Below are 17361 nucleotides of genomic sequence, written 5' to 3' on the forward strand. Positions count from 1 at the left end.
GAAGGATGTGGAAGCTTTGGAAAGGGTGCAGAGGAGATTTACTAGGATGTTGCCTGGTATGGAGGGAAGGTCTTATGAGGAAAGGCTGAGGGACTTGAGGCTGTTTTCATTTGAGAGAAGAAGGTTGAGAGGTGACTTAATTGAAACATATAAAATAATCAGAAGGTTAGATAGGGTGGATAGGGAGAGCCTTTTTCCTAGGATGGTGACGGCGAGCACGAGGGGGCATAGCTTTAAATTGAGGGGTGAAAGATATAGGACAGATATCAGAGGTGGTTTCTTAACTCAGAGAGTAGTAAGGGAATGGAACGCTTTACCTGCAATGGTAGTAGATTCGCCAACTTTAGGTACATTTAAGTCGTCATTGGACAAGCATATGGATGTACATGGAATAGTGTAGGTTAGATGGGCTTGAGATCGGTATGACAGGTCCGCACAACATCGAGGGCCAAAGGGCCTGTACTGTGCTGTAATGTTTTATGTTCTATGTTCTACGTCAGCTGTTTAGCTGTCACATATTTAACTGTACTATTCTCCTTTTCTTAGTCTCTTTGGCATCTGGCACAGGAAGTAATCCCCAGATTACAAACATGGAGACCCAACTTTTCAACTTCTTTCCTATCTTCCAGAATACACTTTGCGTGACCTCGCTGTCTTAACATTTGTGTCATTAGCAGAAATATGGACCACAATCTCCACTTTTCATCCTGCCCTTTCAGAATATCCCTTGCCCACTCAGAGACATCCTTGACTCTGGCACCAGGGAGGCAACACACCATCTTGGGATCTTGCCTGTGGCCCCAGCGCTGCTTATTTGTGTTTCTGACCTTAGAGACACTATCACTACGGCTCACCTACGATAGCAAAGGAAAGCTGATACATTATCAAGTCGGGGTGGTAACAGGCTCAGAAACAAGCTTGCAGGTGGTGGTATTCCCATGTATCTGCTGCCCTTGTCCTTCTAGCTGGAAGTAGTTGTGCATATGAAATAGTGCTATCTAAGGATCTGCAGTGCACACTATAAGTAATACGCACTACTACTATTGAGCGTCAGTGATGGAGTGCATGAAGTTTGTGAATGTAGTGTCAATCAAGTGGCCTGCTTTGTCTTGAATAATGTCAAACCCTTTGAGTGGAGTTAGGAGATGAGTTACTTGTTGCATTATTCCTAGCCTCTGACCGGCTATTGTAGTCATTGCATTTATATAGGGAGATCAGTTGTGTTTCTGGTCAATGGTAACCCTCAGGATATTGACAGTGGGGTTTCAGTGATGGTAACATTTAATGTTGAGGAGTTGTGGTTAGATTATTTCTTACTGGTGACGGTCATTGTCTGGCATTTGTGTGGCACAAATGTTGCTTGCATTTTTTAGCCTAAGCCTGCATATTGACCAGGTCTGCTGTATTTGAGCATGGATTGCTTCAGTACCTGAAGTGCTGCAAATAGTGCTGAACATTCTGATAATGATTGCCCAAACATCCTCTCTTTGGACCTAATGATGGAGGGGATGTCATTTGATGAAGTAGCTGAAGATGGTTGGACCTAGGACACTACCCTACAGAGATATCCTGGAGTGGGGATGACTGACCCTCAACAATAACTTCTTATGTGCCAGGTATGACTTCAGCCAGCAAAGGTTTTTTTCCCCTTGATTCTCATTAATTTCAATTTTCATAGGACTCCCTGATGCTACTCTTGGTCAAATACCTCAATGATGTCAAGGGCAGTCACTCTCATCTTTGGCACTCAGTTCTTTCACCAATGTTAAGGCTGTAATAAAGTCAGAAGCTGAGCAGCCCTGATGTAACCCAAAGTGGGTGTCAGTAAGCTAAGCAGATTCTGTTTGATAGCGAAGTTGGTGACATCATCTCCATTACTTTACTGATGATCGAGAGTAGATTGATAGATTGATATTTGGCTGGGTTGGATTTGTCCTGCAGAACATGGATAGACAATCTTCCACATTGTCAGGTATATGTCAGCATTGTAGCTGTACTGGAACAGCTCTACAGGGGTATAGCAAGTTCTGGAGCACAAGTGTTCAAACTATTACTGGAATGTTATAAGGATGCACAGCCTTTACAATGTCCTTCAACTATTCCTTGATATCACATGAAGTGAATTGAGCTGGCTTAAGACTGGCTTCTGTGATGCTAGGAACCATGGGAGGAGGCCAAGATGGATCATCCACTTGGAATCTTCTCACTGAAGATAATGGAGAATACTTAGCCTTTTTATTGCACTGACGTACTGGGCTGTTGCAGGTAAATGCATGGTGTTGTTATTGAGGAAGTTCAAGGTTTTATCCCAACAACACAGTGATATATTTCCAAGTCAAGATGATGGGTGATTGGAGTAATGGAGAACTTTTCAACTGGTGGCTACTTCATGCATTTGTTGCTTTGTCCTTCCAGATGATAGAAGTTAGAAGTTTGGAAGGGTCTGTCAAAAATGCCTTAATGAGTTAATGCAGTGCATCTTGTAGATAGTTCACACTTCTGTCACTTTGCTTTGGTGATGAAGGGCATAAACGTGGAAGATGTTGAATGGGGCTCCACTTATGCAGGATGCTTTATAGTGGATAATACTGAGCTTCTTGTGTTGTTGGGACTACACCTATCTGGACAAATGAGGAACACTACTGACTAGTACCTTGTAGATAGTAAACAGGCATTGAGGAGACAGGGGGGTGAGTTGCATGTGGCAGAAGTCCCAACCTCTGACCTGTTCTTGCAGGCATATTTATCTGATTGGTCAGTACAGTTTTGGTAAATGGTATTTCCAGAATGTACATAGGAGATTCAGCCATTAGTGAATAGCGCTGGTTTTATTCTCTTTTGTTGAAAATGGTTTTTGCCTGCCACCTGTGTGTTGTAAATGTCATTTGTCACTTATCAGACCAAGCCTAGATATCATCATTGTCTTGCTACAGTGAGACATGGGCGTATTCAGTAGCTAAGGAATCACAAATGGTGATGGATATTGTTCAAATATCAGCAAACATCCCTACGTCTAACATTATTGTTGAGACATCTTTTACTTTGAAACTGTGAGCTGTAATTGAGATTTGAAGTTTGAACATTAAACAGCAGCTTATTTCATGAAAAAAAATGGGAGGAAAAGATTGATGTTTGCTGTTGAAACTGGCCGAGAAGGATGCTGTAGTTCAATTATTATTCTAAGAACATCATAGATGAACTGGCACCCAGATGGCATAATGCTCAGGGTTTGACAGCTGACTGGATGTTGAAGAGGACATTAACTCAGTGACTCAATGGCTGACCAAACAACAGAATGTTGAAAAAACAAAGGAAAACCCAAAAGATGCTTCCTGTGCCTCCAACCATTTCTTGAAATGGTGTGGAGTGAATCAAATGGCTGAAGACTGGCATCTCTAATGCTGGGGACCTCAGGCAGAGGTCAAGATGGACCACACACTCAGCACTTCTGGGTGACTCTAGTTGCAAGTTCTTCAGCCTTATCTTTTCTACTGATGTACTGACATGGCCCATGCATCACTAGTTGGGCCAACATTTATTGCACATCCTTAGTTGCCTTTCAGAAGGTGAACTGCCTTCTTGAATTGGTGCAGTCCATTTAGTGTAGGCACACCCACAGTGCCACTAGAGAGAGTTTCCAGATTTTAACCCAGCCACATTGAAGAATGGCAGGTATTTCCAAATCTGGATGATGAGTGGTTTGGAGGCAAATTTGGAGGAATTATGGCCCGAGCATCCAAGGATCCACCCTACTGAGACTTAAGCATAAAGTGGTGCTCATCAAGAACGAGGAGGCAATCAAAGCTTTTTGGAAAGAGCACAACAAGGATCTCCCTGATGTGAGTGCCATCAATTCTCTCCCAGAACATGTTACCATCCAAAACATTTGACTGTTAAGAATCAACCAGTGCTCCAATACAGATGTCAAAATTCTGACATATGGCAGTACAGCACTTTTGATGCAAATATAAGACCTTATCTCTTTCCTTTTGAAAGGAAGAGAGCATGGTGAGGGATCTCCACAATGTCTTAAGTATGACAATCTCCAAGAAAAGAAATAAGACTGAACATGGTAGTTACTGAAGAGTCTCTCTGCTGTCCACCAAAATCCTCCTCAATTGCATCCTTCCTGTGGCTAAAGAGCTCCTTTCAAAGTCACAATGCAGATGCTGTCCCTCATGAGGCATGATGGATGTAATCTTCACAGCAAGACAAGCCCAAGACATGCAAACCATGATACTCACTCATGAACCCTCCACAGATCAAATACACGTGCAAACTCACATCAGCTGTCACTTCTCTATCTTCCTTGCTGCAACAGCCCACCCCACATCCATGAAGGTTCACATTGGAGTAAAGCTTTCCTACAAGATAAGCAGGAAACTATTCAATCAACATCATTTTCAGTCCAGAACAAAAACCATCTTAATCTCAGTCAGCAAATTCCAGGACTCAGACAATAGTTGGAGGCTTGTTTGCTCAAAGATTGGGTTAGCAGCAACATCTGGTGAATTTGTGGAATCATGACAAAATGGGCCTCAGACTTAAAATTGGGAAGAAAAGAAATAAGATCCTCTAACAGCCTATTCATGCTACACAACACTGTCTCTCAACTATAAGAAGCCACAATGGGCAACATGGATTAATTCCCATACCTTAAGACTTCCTTTCAGTGAAGGCAGTCATTGCCTCCATTGTGCTTTTGGCTGACTGAAGAAGAGAATGTTTGGTTACAAAAGCCTCAAACCTTGGCATCAAGCTCATGGTCTGCACAACAGCAATGGTATCCATCCTTCTGAATGCATTAGGGAAAGTACAAAGTACAACAGACATCTCAAATCCCAAGAGAAATGTCGTCCCCGATGCTTCCATAAAATTCTGCAATATTCACTGGCAGGACAGATGTTCCAGTGCCAGAGTCCTCTCTCTGGCAAGCATCTGCACTGTTAAATCAGCTGATATGGGTGATCAAATGCATTGGGTGGCGGCATTGTCCAAATGCTTGACGAAGACTCCTAAAACAAATTGTCTACTCTAGGCTTCATCATGGAAAATGGTTACCAGGAGAACATAAGATATGTTTTGAGGACATCCTCAAAATTCCGCTGAAGTAGTATTATATTGCCACTGACTTGTACAAGTCTTTTGCCCAAAACTAGTGATAAAGCATTTGTGAGAGATAATGGGAACTGCAGATGCTAGAGAATCCAAGATAACAAAGTGTGAAGCTAGATGAACACAGCAGGCCAAGCAGCATCTCAGGAGCACAAAAGCTGATGTTTCGGGCCTAGACCCTTCATCAGAGAGGGGGTTGGGGAGAGGGTTCTGGAATAAATAGGTAGAGAAGGGGAGGCGGATCGAAGATGGAGATAAAAGAGGATAGGTGGTGAGGAGAGTATAGGTAGAGAGGGGATAGGTCAGTCCATGGAAGATGGACAGGTCAAGGAGGCAGGATGGGGTTAGTAGGTAGAAAATGGAGGTGTGGCTGGAGGTGGGAGGAAGGGATAGGTGAGAAGAAGAGCAGGTTAGGGAGGCGGGGACAGGCTGGGCTGGTTGTGGGAGGCCGTGGGGTTAGGGGATGAGCTGGGCTGGTTTTGGGATGCAGTGGGGGAAGGGGAGATTTTGAAGCTTGTGAAGCATTGATACCATTGGGCTGCAGGGTTCCCAAGCGGAATATGAGTTGCTGTTCCTGCAACCTTCGGGTGGCATCATTGTGGCACTGCAGGAGGCCCATGATAGACGTGTCGTCTGAGGAATGGGAAGGGGAGATAAAATGGTTCACGACTGGGAGATGCAGTTGTTTATTGCGAACCAAGCGAAGGTGTTCTGCAAAGCGGTCCCCAAGCCTCCTCTTGGTTTCCGCAATGTAGAGGGAGCCACACCAGGTACTGTGAATACAGTATACCACATTGGCAGATGTGCAGGTGAACATTTGTTTAATGTCGAAAGTCATCTTGGGGCCTGGGATGGGGTGAGGGAGGGGGTGTGGGGGCAAGTGTAGAACTTCCTGCGGATGCAGGGGAAGTTGCCGGACGTGATGGGGTTGGAGGGGAGTGTGGAGCGAACAAGGGAGTCACGGAGAGAGTGGTCTCTCCGGAAGGCAGACAAGGGTGGGGTTAGAAAAATGTCGTGGGTGGTGGGGTTGGATTGTAGATGGCGGAAGTGTCGGAGGATGATGCGTTGTATCCGGAGGTTGGTGGGGTGGTATGTGAGAACGAGGTGGATCCTCTTGGGGCAGTTGTGATGGGGGCGGGATGTGAGGAACGTGTTGCGGGAAATGCAGGAGACGCGGTCAAGGGTGTTCTTGACCACTGCGGGGGGAAAGTTGCCGTCCTTGAAGAACGTGGGCACCTGGGATGTGTGGGAGTGGAATGCTTCATTCTGGGAGCAGATGTAGCGGAGGCGGAGGAATTGGGAATGGGGGATGGAATTTTTGCAGGAGCGTGGGTGGGAGGAGGTGTATTCTAGGTAGCTGTGAGAGTCAGTGGGCTTGAAATGGACATCAGTTTCTAGCTTTTTACTTGAGATGGAGACTAAGGGTTTCAGGAAGGTGAGGGATGTGTTGGAGATGGCCCAGGTGAACTTGAGGTAGGGGTGGAAGGTGTTGGTGAAGTGGATGAACTGTTTGAGCTCCTCTGGGAGCAAGAGACGGCGCCGATACAGTCATCAATGTAATGGAGGAAGGGGTAGGGTTTGGTGCCTGTGTAGGTGTGGAAGAGGGACTGTTCCACGTAACCTACAAAGAGACAGGCAGAGCTTGGGCCCATGCGGGTGCCCATGGCCACACCCTTTGTCTGTAGGAATCGAAAGAGAAATTGTAGAGAGTGAGGACGAGTTCATCTAGGCGGATGAGGGTGTCAGTGGAGGGGGATTGGTCGGGCCTGTGGGACAGAAAGAAGCGGAGGGCCTTGAGGCCATCTGCATGAGGAATACAGGTGTATAGGGACTGGATGTCCGTGGTGAAAATGAGGTGTTGGGGGCCAGGGAATTGAAAGTTCTGGAGGAGGTGAAGGGCGTGGGTGGTTTCACAGACGTAGGTAGGGAGTTCCTGGGCCAAAGGGAAGAAAATGGAGTTCAGATAGGTGGAGGTGAGTTTGGTGGGGCAGGAACAGGCTGAGACAATGGGTCGACCAGGGCAGGCAGGTTTGTGGATTTTGGGAAGGAGATAGAAACAGGCCATGCGGGGTTGGGGAACAATAAGGTTAGAGGCTGTGGGTGGGAGGTCCCCTGAGGTGATGAGGTCATGGATGGTATTGGAGATGATGGTTTGGCACTCAGGGGTGGGCCACGATCAAGGGGCCGGTAGGAGGAGGTGTTGGAGAGTTTGCGTTTGGCCTCGGCGATGCAGAGGTCAGTGCACCATACTACCACTGCGCCTCCCGTGTCTCCGGGTTTGATGGTGAGGTTGGGGTTGGAGCAGAGGGCTGCCCGTTCTGCGGGGGAGAGGTTCGAGTGGGTGAGAGGGGTGGAGAGGTTGAGGCAGTTAATATCTCGACGGCTGTTGGAAATGAAGAGGTCGAGGGAGTGTGGGCGGCCTGGCAGTGGTGTCCAGGAAGAGGACTTGTGTTGGAGGTGGGTGAAGGTGTCAGTGGAAGGAGGGTTGGGCTCCCGGTTAAAGAAGTAAGCATGGAGGCGAAGGCGGTGGAAAAAATGCTCGATGTCCAAACGTGACTGGTATTCGTTGACGTGTGGGTGGAGGGGGACAAACGTGAGCCCCTTGCTTAGGACTGACCGTTCGTCCTCAGTCAGGGGTAGGTCTGAGGGGATGGTGAAGATTCGGCAGGGCAAAGCATTTGTGAAGCTGCCAACTGTCTTGAATATCTATGACAGGCTCAAGTGGAGGCCAAGTACAATGTAAGGAATATATGAAAACCCACACATCCCATCCACTCCCCTCTCTGAAGGCAATCCACCCCTGTTGGCACGCTGTGCAATTGCAGCATTGGTGTTCTTAGTCAGCTCAAAGCCAACAGTTCTGCGGTGGAAGAAAATCATCCTCAGTCCTGAGGCACTGCCAAAGAAGAGAAAACGCACAAGGTCATAGCTAATTAAAGAATTAAAAACAGCATAAAACCCAAAGAAAAACTTCAGGAAATGTTACATGTCCCTAGCAAATGGAAAAGCGTGGTGAAGCTATCACAAAGGGCTATGCAAGCTCAGTCTTTGAACATATAGGAAATTGACATTGATAAGTGTTTGATTATCTATGGTGTAAAGAATTATAGGAAATAGTGTTGATTAAAGGCTGATGAGCCATAATTGTATTGAATGGCAGAACAGGCTCGACAGGCTAAGTGGTATTGAAATCATAGAATCCCGACGGTGTGGAGGTGGGCCTTTCAGCCCATGGAGAGCACACCGACCGCCACACCCCCAACTCCCTGCCAACCCAGTAACCCTGCACTTCCCATGGCTGATCCACCTAACCTTGGACACAATGGGCAATTTGACATGGCCAATCTAGCTAACCTGCACATCTTCAGACCGTGGGAGGAAACCCATGCAGACACGAAGAGAATGTGCAAACGCTACGCGGATAGTCTGCTGAGATTAGAATCAAACCCAGGTCCCTGATGCTGTGAGGCAGCAGTGCTAAATACTGACAAAAACAAAATTGCTGGAGAAGCTCAGCAGGTCTGGCTGCATCTGTGAAGGGAACGACAGACAGAGAGAGAGAGAGAGAGAAGTGGACAAACACAAGAGTTGCTAACGATCAGGCTAGGGGGTGAGTGAGTCGTTGTTAATGGGGACAGTTATTGACTAACAACAGGGGGTGTGTGATGGCAGGCTTTATGGTAACAAGGCCTGGTATGTGGGGTATAGGTTTAAATTATAAAATTACATGAGTGGGGATTACATTCCTTGGAACTTAAAAGTAAAAGGATGACTTGATCAAAGATTTAAGACATTACAGGAAACATACAAGGCAGATACAGGAAACTATTTTCACTAGCTAGGGATTCTGGAACTCAGGACCATAGCCTAAAACTTAAAGGCCTTAAAGGGGTGAAAACAGAAATATTTTTGCATACTAATGGTGAAAGTTCGTAAGTCACTTCTGTAAATATCAAGTGATTTTAATAAGAATAATGGTAAATTTTAATATTAATAGTACCTATTGAACATAGAACAATACTGCGCAGAACAGGCCCTTCGACGCTCGATGTTGCACCAACCTGTGACCTAATCTAAGCCCATCCCGCTACACTATCCTATCATCATCCATATGCTTATTCAAGGACTGTTTAAATGCCCCTAAGGTGGCTGAGTTAACTACATTGGCAGGCAGGGTGTTCCACGCCCTTACCACTCTGAGTAAATAACCTGCCTCTGACATCTGTCTTAAATCTATCAACCCTCAATTTGTAGCTATGCCCCCTCGTACAAGCTGACGTCATCATCCTCAGAAAAAGACTCTCGCTGTCCACCCTATCTAATCCTCTGATAATCTCGTATGTCTCTATTAAATCCCCTCTTAGCTTTCTTCTCTCCAATGAGAACAGACCCAAGTCCCTCAGCCTTTCTTCATAAGGCCTTCGCTCCAGACCAGGCAACATCCTGGTAAATCTCCTCTGCGCCTTTTCCAATGCTTCCACATCCTTCCTGTAATGGGGCAACCAGAACTGTACGCAATATTCCAAATGAGGCCGCACGAGCGTTTTGTACAGTCCCAGCATGACATCACGGCTCCGGAGCTCAATCTCTCTACCAATAAAACTTAACACACCTTCTTAACAGCACTATCAACCTGGGTGGCAACTTTCAGGGATCTATGTACATGGACACCAAGATCCCTCTGCACATCCACACTACCAAGAATCTTATTGACCCAGTATTCTGCCTACCTATTATTCTTCCCAAAGTGAATCACCTCACATTTATCCGCACTGAACTCATTTGCCATGTTTCAGCCCAATTCTGCAGTTTACCCTGCAACCTGCAACATTCTTCCACACTGTCCATCACTCCACCAACTTTATTGTCATCTGCAAACTTACTAACCCATCCACCTATGCCTGCATCCAAGTTACCTGTTAATCAAAAACATTTAATTATCTACAGCAGTGGTTAGGAATTAGGTTGCACATCAGTTATGATCTTCGTGAATAATAGAACGGCCATGAGGACTTAATGAGCTATTTCTGTTCTGAAGTCCTCTGCTCCTTTTGTGAAAAAAAAATTGAATAAAGTCATCCTGAAAAATGACAGAAATTATTATGTGGCATGGCGCTCAATTGTTAGCACTGCTGCCTCACAATCCTAGTAATCTGAGTTCAATCACACCCTTGGACAAAGTCTGTGGGGTCTTTGCCCATTCTCCCCATGCCTGCATTAGTTTTGCCCAGATGCTCCGGTTTCCTTCCACAGTCCACAGATGTGCAAGTTAGGTGGGTTGGCCATGCTAAATTGCTCACAGTGTCCAGGATGTGCAGGTTAAGTGAATAAAAGCCATTGAGAATGCAGGGTTACAGGGACAGAGAGGGTCTGGATAGGATTTTCCTTGGCGAGTTGGTGTGTACTCAATGGGCTGAATGGCCTACATCCACACTGTAAGCATTCTATGGTTTGGATGATGATTGGTTAAGTAGGAGATACTGAAGGAGAATCCAACGAACTGCCCAATACTGTTTCTGTTAAGTTCCAAAATCCATGGGATGTTTTTGGATATGAGACTTGGCTGTATATTTTTATAAACTAGCTGCACTTTCAATGCTGATTTTCAGATTTCCACTATATTGATTTTCACACATCAACGTGAAGATGTCATTTTTTTTTGTTCTCTACAGATACCAAGCCCAAGCAGTAGCCAACTTGAACATAATGTATATGTTATGGTCTATCGTGTGTGCAGTTCTGAACATTAGTCAAAGCGATGGAGATAGCAGCACTTCCCAAGAAGTCCTGGACTTTCTTCAAGGGAATCCAACTTTCAGCATCAAGAATTTCACCAAAAAGTATGGATACCAAATTGATAACTCAACTCTCTTAAAATGTGACTTCTTTGGGGAGCCCTGTTATCCAAAGGTAAACTAAATTTGTATTATTTTGAACTTGAAACTCAGAGGTTGAATTTCCACAGGATTTTTATTATCTCCTGATGTCTATTCAATGAGCAATTAACAGAAGTTTGGAGAAGCAAAGCAAATAACTAACTGTTTATGACATTTCTAGTGTACCTGCTGATCTTCTACTGCAGTTACTGCAAGAAATCAAGAGTGCTGCCAGAAATTTCAGGTGTTGAAATTAAAGTTTTTAGGTGGAGTAGCCTTTGCTTGCTCCCAATGAGGTTTTAGATCTACTGGCTCAAATAGGAACATGTTGTCATGTAATATCAGTTCTGTTATTCAATGTGAAAGTAAGGTCTTCATTCAGACATGTGTCTCCAGCTTTATCCAGTTTTAACAAAAGTTGGACAGGGGAATAACAACTAACATGCCGTCAATGTTTAGGTTAACTATTTAAATGCTACTCCTTTTGGTCATATATGGTTTATATTTAAAGCCCTAGTGGGCAGAATATCCAGATCTCAGGAAACCCAGCAGCAAAAGAAAAGTGAAAACTGCTGGATCCAAGAAGCAAGTGCCACTTATTAGGGAGTAGAATAGTAACTGTATTACCCTAAGCAGTTGGATTTCCCCTCACCCTTCCAATTTGTCTTCTGACCTCTGAATTCTTTGATTAGTCGCCAACTTGATCTTGTCTAACTTGGGCCTTCCCCAAAATCATCCTCCAACTTTCTCCAATCTGAACACTCCTCTCCACATCAGTCTCCCCTCTGGCTCCATCCACACCTCCATCCACAAATCATCAACACCCATGATTTTTCCAATTTCCTCTTTCCCTTAGTGCTGAAAAGCCTACAAGTTTGGCAATCAATCTGATGAGAAAGTGGAGGTAAGAAATAATAATCAGCTTATGTCATTAAATTAATGCAATTGACCAAAAAACTGATGGAAGTGACTTTTTTCAAAATAAAAACCTGGCAAGTTTTAATGATCTGGACCACACTGTCTGAAAACGTGAGGAAGCAGATTCAACACTAACTTCCAAAAGGGAATTATATCTATAGTTTCAAAGGCAGGAAGAATGAAGAGCTCAGAAGAATCAGGGAGGTGGGATTACTTGGAAGCTCTTCAAAAGAACCTGCACTAATATGAATGGGGCAAATAGCTTTATGCACTATATATCTAGTGACTGCTGCACTGTTGCTTTTATTGTTTTGGTACTGTTATGACCAATGCTGATGTTACTACTGGACAAGTCAGAATCCAGAATAAAGTTTGGCTTGATAGATTTTCTTTCAATTTAGTGTGGTGGTTATTCACAGAAACATAGGTGTGTAAAACTGTAGATTTTCTTTAACAATTAAAAGGAAGCTTATCACACAAAATAAAAGGAACAGAATAAAACAAACCAAGGTATGCAAATATTGAACACAAGGTTACAAGATCTAAAACACAGGACAAAACAAAATCTCATCTATTCTTCCACACTATCATTTTAAAAATCTGACAATTTCCAACGAATCTTTTCTGATCACTCCTAGTTTCACAAAGATTCACAAGCTAAATATTTACACCAAGGTAAACCGACATTTGCCTAGCTACCATCAATTCTGAGTAAGGGTCACCAGACCAGAAGCATTAATTGATTTCTCTTCAGATGCTGCCAGACCTGCTGAGATTTTCCAACAGCCTATTTTTATAAGTGAACTGCTCCTGAACTGTCCTATACTCCTTCATAGGAGAGAAATCATATTTGCTTTTGACCCCGACTAGATTTCCTTCAAAATGCCTATAAAGGCTGCCAATTTGGGTTTTTCTAAGTTACAATTAATTCTAAATTATCCTAAACCAAAAGCATTTGCCTTTCAATGTTTACTCCCTGTCAAAACGGCAGCATGCAAACAAAAACTTTCATCAACACTCGGGAGGTTCGCAGTCATCTGCTGCGCTGTAGGTAATGATTCCAGAAGGACTATGACCTTTTTACCTAAATGTCTTCACAAAGTAATGAACATCCATATGCAACTAGTTGGAATTGCAAACTATAAAAAGATATAAAAACACAGAAACCCAACTAATATTCTGGGGGAACCCACCTTTGAATCCCACATGGTGGATGGTAAATTTGAATTCAATAAAAAAAACCTGGAACAAAGAACCTAATGATGACCATGAAATTTACTAATGTCCCTCAGGGAAAGAAATATACACCCTTGCCTGAAATGGCCTACATTTGAATTCAGAGCCACAGAAATGTAGTTAACTCCCAACAACACTGAAGCAACTTTTTACCATCTAAGCAACCCAGTTGATTAGCATCACACCCAAACACAGCCCACATCAGAGGCTACATTAGTGAGCATTGTAGCTGCTTTCATACCGAAAGTTGCCGCCTCCATCTTTTTCTTAGTGTATGTTTGTGCAGGACCCTGCGTGATCTGGTGTCTTAGAGAGAAACCACTTTCTGGTATAACTAGAAGAGTCTCTTGTAGGTGGCAAGATGTCTGAAATTGCATTTAACAATAATTCACAGATTAAAAGAGGTATATATTCTTAGAAATTACTAAATGTTCATTGAAATGCTTTTAAGATCATAAATTACGCTATCCACTGTTTCTTATTTTTTCCATTGCATGGCACAAGCATTGCCTCTTCAGGCCCTTCCAACTCTTCAGACCCACATAACATTTCTGTTTCACCCAAGCTTTGCCCTCATCATTTATTTGCATATACAATTACATTTACTGCTGCCATATTCATCCTTCCCAAGTTGTTGGCTTTGCAAATTTAGTTAATCTGATTGTTGTAATACCGGCCCCAAACATTTACTCTTTGGATTTCAAAGACAATAGTTTATTGGATTGAGGATTGTGGAGTCCCTTCATGATGGTCTGAGGTCTATACTGGTCTTTGATCTGGAGAAATGTTTAACTCTTGGATTTACTCTGGAGAACATATCTCTCCTAAGTGAACAGTCTTTCCTTTGCAATATCCTGAATTATTTGGCGTTGGTTGGTCCTTATGTCTTCTATGAAATTGTATGCACCACATCCAAAAATCTGTGTTTACAATTATTTATTCTCTACCAACCTATAGATCTGAGCTGAAGGATGTAAAGGCTTTACTTTAACATGTTGAGTAACTTGAAATTTTTTCTTTATCCTCAGCAATTGAACTACCAGTGAAACAGATGTTTTTACTTTTACCATTCTCTTGCTTGAAGATGTATTCTTATTATTGCTATTGGCAATTCTTTTTCGGAAGCTAAGGAGCTCAGCTATTCTGCACGAACTTGGCTCTTCTGAAGTACTTCAATATCTAGCATCAGTTTTGCATCCATCTAAGTTGTTTGTTCACTTAGCCATGCAGCAATCCAAGTTACTTCAGTTCAAAAGTTGCCAACTTCAGATGGGGTATATTTGTTGTCGGCTGTCTACATTTTGTTTTCTCACAAATCTTGCTGATTCTTGGACACTGAAAATGTTTGCAGCACAAAGAGTAATGGAAAGTGTTTCAATCAAACCAGTACAGTCATGTGTTACCATCTCATTGACCAGTATGAAACATATTTCTGATTACAAAATTCTTGGAGGTCCCTTCCTAATAACACTATAGGACTACCTTCACGTCGAATCACTGTCATAGAGTTAAACAACACACAAAGACCTTCTAGCCTAACTGATCCATGCCAGCCATATAACCTAAACTGAGTTAACCCCTTTAGCTAGCATTTGGACAATGTCACTCCAAACCCTCACCATTCACGTACCCACACAGATGCCTTTTATATGTTGGAATTGTGCCCATCTGTATTACCTTCTCTGGCAGCTCATTCCATACATGCACCACCCTCTGCATAAAAACGTTACCCCACAGATCCCTTTAAAATTTTTCCCTATCACCTTAAATGTAAGCCTTCTAGTTTTGGCTCCCCTATCCTGGGAAAAGGACCTTGGCTATTCATCCTATCCATGATGCTCAATTTTGATATACATCAAGGGCTGCAATGGCTCAAGAAAGTGGCTCAGCACCACCTTCTTCAGCGCAGTTCCCGATGGACAAGAAGTGCAAGCCTAGTCAGTGATGTCCAAATCTGAATGAAAACTAAAACAGTTCTCTTTCATACTTCGGTTTCTATCGCCTCATGGTATCTGTGAACTGTCCTGGCAATACCACATCTGTAAGTTGTTTTTTAAGCTCACACTTTAGAAACCTGGATTACTGTGCTGTTTAAAGTTTCCCCTGGCCTATTGGAATTGTTCCCACTTTTACAGTTTTAGACATCTGTTCACTCATCAGTTGAGCCAGAATTCAGGACCACTCCAACAGGCCAACTTGTGTTACTGATTGCACCTCTGTCCTGGAGTTGCAAATTTGCCTATTTGATAGTGTCTCTTGAAAGGATTGATGAGGAGAGCTTGTCTCCCTAAGATGGAGATGGAGAGATGAATCTGTGGAATTCTTTACTGCAGAAGGCTTTCAAGGCTGTGTCATTAAGTACAGTCAAGGCTTAGAAAAACTGAATTTTTAATCAGTAAAGAAATCAAAGGTAACAGGAAAAAGGCTGGAAAGTAGTAGTAAGGATTATCAGATCAGCCATGAATTCATTGAATGGTGGAGCCAACATATTGGCTCAAATGACCACTCCCCCTGCACCTTATGGTCTAAAATGCCGTCGACCATGTTTGGAACATTCTACAATGTCATGTGTACACAAGATTTTTCTATACATTTGATTAGCTATTCAAATCTTCATTGCTGATTGCCATGTACCATGTTAAAGCAGAATTAAACCTTCAAATCACCATCCCTGCTCACCTCACTATAGCTATTGCTATCAAGTTGAAGGTTGCTGTCACTCTTCTTCGTGTTTGTATAGGATCATGTGCCACCTTGTATGATAGAGAATGCTGATCTTTTGATCATACAATTATAGAAACTAGGGGCAGGAATAGGTTATTCAGCCCTCCTACTCATCCATTCAATATGTTTGTGGCTCATTCTCTATCTCAACACCATATTCCAATTTTCTCTCCATCCTTTAATGATGCCTTTAATATTTAAAACAGTATCAATTTCTTTCTTGAGTAAAAAACTGAAAGAACTGTAGAAGCTGTAAATCAGGAACAAAAGCAAAATTGCTGAAATATCTCAGCACGTCTGGAAGCATCTAAGGAAAAATCAGTTAATGCTTCGGGTCCGTCGACCCTCCCTCAGAACTGATGGTTGCTGGGAAAAATCAGTTTATATGCAGAAAAGAGGATTGGGGAATGGGGTAGGGTTTCCCTGCTGAGCTTTCCCAGTAACTTTGTTTGTGTTCCTGATTTGGAATGCACCGCCTGGGAGGGCAGTCGAGGCTGGAAACCTTACACTCTAGGAGTGTATGCATAAGCATTCAAGATGTGATAACATTCAAGGCTCTGGGCCAAGTGTTGGAAAGTTAGGTCAATGTTGACTTAGGACCAAAACATAAATTGCTGGAGAAACTCAATGGTGTCTGCATGATCTGTGGTGAGAGAATAGAGTCAAAGTTTTGAGTCCCGTCACCCTTCTTCAGCATGCCTTGAATTAGAATAGTTTTTTGTTGGTCTTGATGGACTGAAGGGCCTTTTCTGTAGGATATATGCAGGAGAGGAATCCAGTAGAGAATGGCTTGCTTGAATGATTTGTGGAATGATTTTCAATGAAACAGAGAAAATAGGAAGAGGAATAGACCATTAACCCTTTCAAAAATACTCTGCCATTCACTGTAATCATGACTGATCATTTAACTCAGTTGCCCTGTTCCCATTTTCACCCATACCCTCTGATACCCTTAATACCTATTATCCATTAGGATTACAATTATCTCCATCCTGAAAACATTCAAATGTTTTGTCCTCTATTACTTTGTGACAGAAAATTCCACAAGCTCACCACTCGAAGGAATTTCTCCTCTATTTCAGTACTCAATAAAGCACCTTATACTGTGACTCGTGTTTCAGTTTTCCCAGACCATTGGGAACATCCTTCCTGTGTTTACTTTGTTTAGTCAAGTTAGAATTTTCTAGGTTTGTCCTGCCATCTGAGGAATCAATCTGGTAAAACTTTGATGCACTCCTTCTACAGTCAGAACATCCTTCCTCTGATAAGGAGACAAAAACTACATACAATACTCTAGGTGGTTTTCACCAAGGCCTGTACAATTACAGAAGGCTGTTTTCTGCTCCTGAATTTTAATAATCTCACTGCGAAGGCCAAGATATTGCTTTTTTTAAAAAAAACTTCTTGCTCCATCTGCATGCATAGATTCAATAACTGCTGTGTAAGGACTCCCAGGTCCATTTGCATTTCCCCTTTCCCAACGTATCACCAT

General features: G+C 43.1%; 1 protein-coding gene across 1 annotated transcript in view; it reads left to right on the forward strand.

The window, feature by feature from the left end:
• Positions 1–17361, forward strand: part of LOC125456084 (acid-sensing ion channel 5-like) — a 219369-nt gene that overhangs the window by 33788 nt on the left and 168220 nt on the right. The window contains exon 5 of the mRNA XM_048538782.2: positions 10788–11025. Within this exon, the coding sequence (XP_048394739.2) occupies positions 10788–11025 (238 nt within the window). The remainder of the gene's footprint in view (positions 1–10787; positions 11026–17361) is intronic.

Source organism: Stegostoma tigrinum, chromosome 1, assembly GCF_030684315.1.
Source record: "Stegostoma tigrinum isolate sSteTig4 chromosome 1, sSteTig4.hap1, whole genome shotgun sequence".
NCBI classification, from domain to species: Eukaryota; Metazoa; Chordata; class Chondrichthyes; order Orectolobiformes; family Stegostomatidae; genus Stegostoma; species Stegostoma tigrinum.